The following is a 7,586-nucleotide window of genomic DNA, read 5'->3' as shown; positions in this document are numbered from 1 at the left end:
GAGGCGAAGGTGGGGCAACAGGCCGGCGCTAAGCCGGCGCCATCCAAGGCGCTCTCGGGCTCCAATCAGGCGTCGGGGCGGAGCCGAGGTTGGAGCCGGCCACTGGGCTTGCTCTGCCTGCGGGATGCTCGTGCTGCGGCTCTTGCTACCGAGCGCGCCGGGGAGGCGCTGAAGATTTGGAGCGAGGGCGCCGCCGCCGCCTCCTCCCCAGGCCAGGTGGACGCCTATGAGGGAGAAGCGCCACCGCCTCTGGAATCGGCGTTGCCTTCGGAGCAGATGGACCCCCAGCTGCAGGAGGTGAGAGCGCGGCGAGGACGAGCCCGAGGGCACAGTCCCGCCCCCTCCAAGCTGCTAGTCCCTCGACACTAGGACTCTTCTTCTTCCCTTGCCTTTGCGCCTTCCTTCAAGCGCGGCGGCGGCGGGCGCGCGGAATCCCTTTCTGGCCGGCCAAAGAGGAGGGGTCGCCCCCGGTCCCTAGGCGTCCCTGCTAGGCTCGGCTCGGCTGGGCTGCCGTCAAACGGCTGAGCGAGACTGCCCGGGCGGGGGGTGGGTGTGTCGGGGGTCGGGTTTCGTTTTGATCCAAGGGTCTCTGGCGGAGGGTCGAGGCTGAGGCCAAGGGCTTCTCCCCCTTTAGATCCAAGGAGCAGAGGGGGGCTTCTCTGCCCATGAAAGGTGAAGGAGGGGCACCATCCTCACACTTAACCCTGGCATTGGGAAGAAGAGGGAGGGGGAAAGCTGCAGGGTCTCCAGCGGAAAACAGAACCGGGTCCGGTGGGGACCTTTTGGGAGCAAGGGGTGATGATCCGTTTGCTAGACCGGGGCTATGCTTGTCAAGCTTCGCTGGAGCAGGAGTTTCCTTCTGGGAGGGGAAGGCGGGCGTGAGACAGTCTGGTTGCTGTGGGTGACCCTTAAAACTGGCCCCGAGAATCTCCCACCCTTCAGCCAGTCTGTACAGTCTATTGGTGTCCAAGCCTCTCTCCAGTGATGACAAGGGAGGCTTTGAACCTTGACTTGTTGGGATGCAGGGGGCAGATTTGGCACATCTGACTTCCTCCTTTGCTTCTGCGAGGATGGGTGCATCCTCCTGTGTGAATGAGTAATATACCCCAACAGACGCGTTAAACCCAGAACTCGTTCTGAAATGGATGAGCCATTTGGGGATTTTATGTCTGTCTGTGTTACTAATTCACAGGCTGGATTTTTGCTACGCTCATGTAGCATCTACTCCTCTGTTTCTGTGGGGAGAGGAGATGACAGGGTGCTCCCTTGATTGAAAGTGGCACTCAGCTGCTGCTGTGTGTGGTTTTTTGTTTTTTTTAAAGTGAAAACAGTCACCTTACCCTCCTCCAAATGAGCAAATTCGGGCTCTGTGCCCAAGGAATTCCCGTCAATACAGTTGAAGAGGGCTGGTGTGTGCGCGCATGCGCATGTGCACATGCATATTTCCACATATCCTTATTCAGGACGCTGGACACAGGCAGCAGAAGAAAAAAATACTGGGGAGAGGAGGGGGAAAGGGAGGGCAAAGCTGAAAAAAAAAATAGTCATGAATAGTCTTGCTTGTTGATTCCTGAAAGAGAAATAACTGAACATTTCACATTAGCCGTCTCCAGTATTTCCTCCGAAGTCAGTCTTGTTGACTTTGATGGAGCAAACTTTCAAGTTGTAGGAATCCATACTTATTTCATGTGCCAGTTTGTTATTCAATTATAATTTATACAGTACTGCAGGTGAAAGGACCTTTTCTTTAAGTAACCACCAGGGGTCCAGCAACAGTTTGTGTGTTATAGATGAGGGGGGTGAAGCAATTTGCCTGGAAAACACTTGCTGCCTCACTTGGCCTCTACTATTGCCTATGTGTGTTTGGGCTTGGTCTTTGTAACCCAGAACACTTACTCCAAGCGCCATAGGTGGCTGCTGCTAAGTCCCCTTCATACCAGGGGCAACTTGGCCTGTTGCAGCCTGCCTTCAGGAGATGGAGCCCAAAGCCCTAGTTCCCCCCTGACCATTGTAACCTGCATACCCCTCTCTTCCCAAGAGCTACAGCTGTACAGACATCTGGCAGGTGTCTTATTAATGCAGCAATGGGCTACTGCTGTGCAAGCAAGAATGCCTTCTTACTCTGGCTTAGAAGTGCCCAAGAAAACTAAGGGCTGACAGTGGCCTTGATGTGAGCAGTGATGCTGCGTGCTGCACGGTCTGCTTGTCGCTGCCCTTTTCTGAAGCAGCACCAGATGACTGAGCAGTAAATGGCTAGCCATGGCAGTCCTAATTCTGTTTTCCGGGACCATAGTGCGGAAGAGTTGTGTGGGAGCACAGCTAAGCTGTGACTTGGACTGGGGGGTTGATGGTCTTTGGGCCACTTTGGCCTTTGGCTTTCCCCTTGACTGATGCTTGAGGTTTTCCCACCCTCTGTTAGTTTCTGGGCCATTAAGCTCAGTGTCTGAGCTGTCCAGGCACCAAGGGAGCAGCAGCAGATAATGGGTTTAAGGGGCTCCATCTTGCCCCCAGCCCCTCTTTGTGTTCTTTATCTGAACAGATGTTTTTATGGATTCCACCCTCCGCTCCCCTCTTCACACAGCAGGCCGTGTCTGCTGTTCCCTCCCCCAATTCTCCTTGCACAGAATGTGGCCGGGAGCTGCTGTTGCACCCTTTAACTGATTAACCTAATGCTGCGCAGAGCGTCTGGTGCCTGGCTGTAATTGTAGGGAGCCCCATTAGCTCGCAAAGGAGCATCTTGCCCCTTCAACCCTTTGCTCCCCAGCCAGTATGGAAAGGACTTGAAATGCAGGCAGAACAAAGTATCAGCCCTCCTTTTACATCCATGACAGTTCTTTGCAGCCCTTCACACGCGCGTGTGCGCACACACACACACACACACACACACTGCTCTATAGGGCAGACACTGCAGGGACCAGGGCTTTTCTCAGTAGTCTTCAAGCATAGTTGCAGGTACCTCCAGTGGATAGTCAGGTAGCCAAAAAGGATCTGCAAAGGAAGATAGAAATCTGTCTTATTCTGAGTCAGACCATTGGTCCATCTAGCTCAGCAATGTCTCCAATGACTAGCAATGGGTCTCCAGGATTTCAGATGGGAGGACATTGCCAGTCCTCCCTGGTGAACTGGGATCTTCTACATGCAAAGCAGCATGTAGCTGCCCTTGGCTGGAATGCCTAAGGTTGTGATTCTTTAAAAAAAAATAAAAATACTGAAGGGCACTCTAGACCTGGTTAGAGGCACTTTCCATATTATTTATTTATGCATCTATTTTTACATTATCCAAGAGCTACGCTTGTTACTGGAACAGATTCTGGCAGCCCAGCACAAATGCAAGACACTACAACCAACAGGCTAGGTTTGCTCCTTTGCTTTTAAATTATATCCTACTTTTCTGTTGAACAACTTTCCCTGCATGTCTGTGGGCAGGAAGTGGGTGACACAGAGGATGCGATTCTCTGTCATGTCTGCCTTTGGGGACTGTGGCTCTTTGGGATGAGCAGGGAGGTCTGGGTCAAGCTCTGAGAAGCTGCTTCTCTTTCCACATCCATTTCTGGTTTGAGCGGCTCATCTAAAGCTGTGAGTAAAATCAAACCTAAATACAGCCATCTGCAATTTTTAAAATATAACTAAACAGAAGGGGGGGGGGGGAGAAGAGCAGAAACAGAAATGAGGCATAGCAGACCAAACAACAACTGACCCTCTTCTGTAGTCTTCTAAAACATAAGAGTTTTCTCCTTCCACAGTGATGGAAGGTCAGGAAGGAGGTGGGGAAGAGGGCTCCCAAGGCCTGTTGGGTGTGCAGTGGCTGAAAAGGTGTCATGTTATCTACCTAACCTTCAAAGGTGCCCCTCAGCAGTGAGAGCAGATAGTCTTATATGGAGGAAGATTAGAGAGGGATACAAATCCCAAAGCAAATGCTTTATTTGGTGGGGGAGTGGGAGGAGGAGAACATGTACAAAGTCAAGACTGAGAAAAGCATATAAGTGGATGGATGGAGGCTGAGATGAGGAAGCCGACTGTGGCAGGAGGGACAGAGTGTGAACTGAGGGGGATGTGTGGGCACGGGACTGCTCATATTTGCTTGCCCTCTTGCCCAGCTGGCTGCCACTTCTGTGCTTGGCATGATTTGCTGGCTGGATAACTTGGCTTCAAGCAGTAGCTCCGTGCTGTGTCTTGAGTATATGAAACAAAACCAAACCACACAGCAACACTCAGAATGGGCTCAATGGCTTGAAGGGCATCCCCTGTGGTGTTGTGGAAGTCCTGGGTGGCACAGAGCCCATTGTGCCTTTTAGTGCCTCTGCATGTATGGTGGGCAGGCTGCCCTGCTCTCTGGGGAAGCCTGCCAGCAGGCGCGGGCACTTCCCTTTGCAGGCTGAAAACCAGAGCAAACGGTTGAATGGTTGCCTTGCTCTCCCTTCCCCCTCCAATCTCAGAGAAGCCAAATCTTCCACAGTGGCCTAGTCACCCTGGCCTGCTTCTTCCCTGGACATGTAACCAGAAGTAGCTCAGCAAGGGAGAGGGAGAGGTGGAATGGGGGGGAGGAAGATGACTGCAGCTCTGTGCCAGGAGGAAAGTGGCTTGCAATCGCAATGAAAACTCCTGCACAGCTGTGTGTGTGTGTGAGTGAGTGAGAGAGAGAGAGAGAGAGAGAGAGAGAACACCGTGTGGTCGGGGAGAGAAAATGGTGGCAAGGGGTGTCCAAAGGGAGTTGTGACTATGACAATGTTTTCCCTGTATGTCTGTGGGCAGGAAGTGGACAGCCACAGAGGATGTGGTCCTTGTGTTTGTCTGCCTCTTGCTCTCTGCCTTTTTTGTGCCAGGGCTTTTTTTGGGATGAATGGCGGGGAGGCCTGGGTCAAGCTCTGAGAAGTTGCTCCTCTGCTCTCGTCATCCATTTCTGGTCTGGATGGTTTGTCTGCATGTTCCAAAACTTTGTGCTTCACTTAGCTCTCTGAGGAGTTAGGTGGCTGCGTTTTTCCTTACGCCACCATCTTCCCAAGTGACTTTTCTTTGGTGGAGAAGATGGTGGAGCCACAGAGCATGGAACAACCTGTATCTAAAACCCCTTTGTTGACTCTTTTGGCTCCCGAACAAGTAGCTTGCCACCATAGAAGGGAATAAAGCATGTTCAGCATAAGTGAAGGTTGGATTATTGTACATGGGGCATGTTTGGCCAGGGAGATGGTTGCCTCACTGCTCTCTTCCTGAGAGACAGGGGTGATTGATGGTGTGTGTGTTAGGGGTAGGAGATGTAGTGCCCTCCAGATGTTTTGGTCTATGATTCTCAACAGCCTCAGCCAGCATGGTCAAGGATGATGGGAGTTGTAGTCTAGCAACATTTTGAGGGCACCACATGACCCCGCTGAAATCAGGAGGTGAGTGTGGCACTGACTGTCTTTATCTGACTGCCCATTTTTTGATGTAGGAGTGCTTAACCAGATGTTGGTTTGATCTCACAAGACTATTTATTATTTGTTCGCTTATTACAACCCAGTCCTTTCCTCCAGAGAGTATAGGGTTTTCCGTTTTATACTAAAAACAACCCTGGAAGGTAAACTAGACTGAGAGAGAGAGAGAGAGAGAGAGAGAGAGAGAGAGAGGGAGATAGGCCCAAGGTCACCCAGTACAATTCATGGCTCAGAACCTCCTTGGTCTTAGCCAGCACTAACCAAGACACATACCTTTATGGATATATGGCAGGGAAGATAACATGGGCCAGAAACAAAAGCCTCAGGAGTGGTGATCAAAGAGGTTCCTTATGGGCACTTGAAGGATATTAAATGTGATATGGAAGCATACAGTGTGATTGGCTGAACAATTGCACTTGCATTCAGAAGTTGGTGTATAATCTAAGGGACAATCTAAGACTGAGTGCTATTGCGTTCAGTTCCTGCTTTCAGGCTTCCCATGGGCATCTAGCTGGCCGCTGTATATGCAGGAGTAGATAGGCCAGTGGCCTAATCCTGCAAGGATCTTCTTATGTTCTTATTTCACATGTGTGTGTTTTTCACTTGTGTGCAACATCAAGATTTTCCTGTGTAAAACGCCCATTGTGGTTCATATTGCCAGACACCAGCTCAATACACAAATTTGGTGGCAAGTTAATGAGTGTTGAGTAATTGGCTGGGGAGAGGACAGAGAAGTGAATCAGCTCCTAAGAATTTCTAACTCCTTCCCAACCCCCTTTTAAAAATACCAATGTGTCATTCATTGTAAGGCTACTTGACCATTCTGAAAAATTAAGTTTCCAATTACCGTATTTTTTTGCACCATAACACTCACTTTTTTCCTCCTAGAAAGTAAGGGGAAATGTCTGTGCGTGTTATGGAGGGATGCCTCCGGATTTTCCTCCTCTAAAAACTACGTGCGTGTTATGGTCGGGTGCATGTTATAGAGCGAAAAATACGGTATATAAGAAATATCACTTCAGGAACACAGGGTAGGTGTTTGGGAATGCTTAAAAAAAAGTAAGGTGTTGCATTACATTGCTTTCTGTGCCACCTCTGTCTATTAACACTTGGATTAATTGCAACATGAGGTAGTACGGTTAGTTATTACATTGTGAATCCAACAGCGTCACATCACATTAGCAATAAACAATTAGCAAATATAGTGGACCACAGTTTTTGTTAGGAAGAAACAACTGGCAGCCCCACAGCTCAGGCAGGCCTCCATAGCATCCCCCATGGCCTCCGATCCCTGGGATGTGCTCCCATTATGATGCACCTTCTGAGCCCCTCTTTCTGAGGCAAACCAACTGGAGTCTTGTCCAAAACTTGCATCTTCTCACCTTCAGAGGCTCTTCCAGAGTTCATGCAAACACAACTGAGATGCTGAGTTGCAAGAGAATTTGAGTAGAGTTTCTGTGGCTGTTCATGACAAAGAGGGATATACTGTAAATAATGAGCCCTTTGCTAGTGATTTGGACTAAGATGCTAACGTTCATCAGGAGGAGACACGATAAGATCATAAGTAGAGCTTGCTTGCTGGATCAGGCCAAGGGCCATCTCATAGTGGCTAACCAGGCTGCCTGAGAGCTTTACCAGAGCCTGCTCACCCTGGCAAGGAGAGGGTTAATAAACCTTTGTCTGTGTTTTGACATGTAAGTGGACCCCTGTTTAAAAAAGCAATAGCTGATCATGAATCTAGGTTCCTTGGTTTGTTCCTATCCCTTATCTAATCACCCACACACCGATGTACATCTGGATTTTTTAAAACCTTGGAGGCTGGGATGGGTAGGTTTGTGTCCAACATCTACTGCTTTCATTTCCTTTGGATTTCTCTTTCCCCATTATAGAGAGCTCCAGTGCTTGAATTTTGCCAAGGTCATTCTTGAATTTCATTTGTGTCCTCTTCCAGCGTTTGCGATTCCCTGGGGGACAAGAGGGGGAATGAACCTTGCATCTATTCTTAGGCAAGGGAGAAAGGAGGATCCAACAAATCATGAACCTGTTAGCTTGACTTTGGTCCCAGCCTTTTTGCTAGAACGAATCGTAAAACCATCCGTCTTGAGGACGGAGCTGATGTCACCCTGGAGGGGTAACGTTGTGGTGTTTAAAACAACAGCAGCCAGCACAGCTCTG

At 49.7% G+C, this 7,586-nt stretch overlaps 1 protein-coding gene across 1 annotated transcript in view; it reads left to right on the top strand.

The window, feature by feature from the left end:
- The first annotated feature begins 118 nt into the window (after positions 1-118).
- The window catches only part of LOC309328778 (unconventional myosin-X-like), a 75,872-nt gene continuing 68,404 nt past the window's right edge, over positions 119-7,586 (top strand). Inside the window, exon 1 of the mRNA XM_081839141.1 lies at positions 119-297. Coding sequence (XP_081695267.1) covers positions 277-297 — 21 coding nt within the window. The 5' untranslated portion in view covers positions 119-276. The remainder of the gene's footprint in view (positions 298-7,586) is intronic.

This window comes from Podarcis erhardii (assembly GCF_964252035.2).
Source record: "Podarcis erhardii genome assembly, chromosome: 1".
Classification (NCBI taxonomy): Eukaryota; Metazoa; Chordata; class Lepidosauria; order Squamata; family Lacertidae; genus Podarcis; species Podarcis erhardii.
This window is presented reverse-complemented; position numbering and strand designations above follow the sequence as displayed.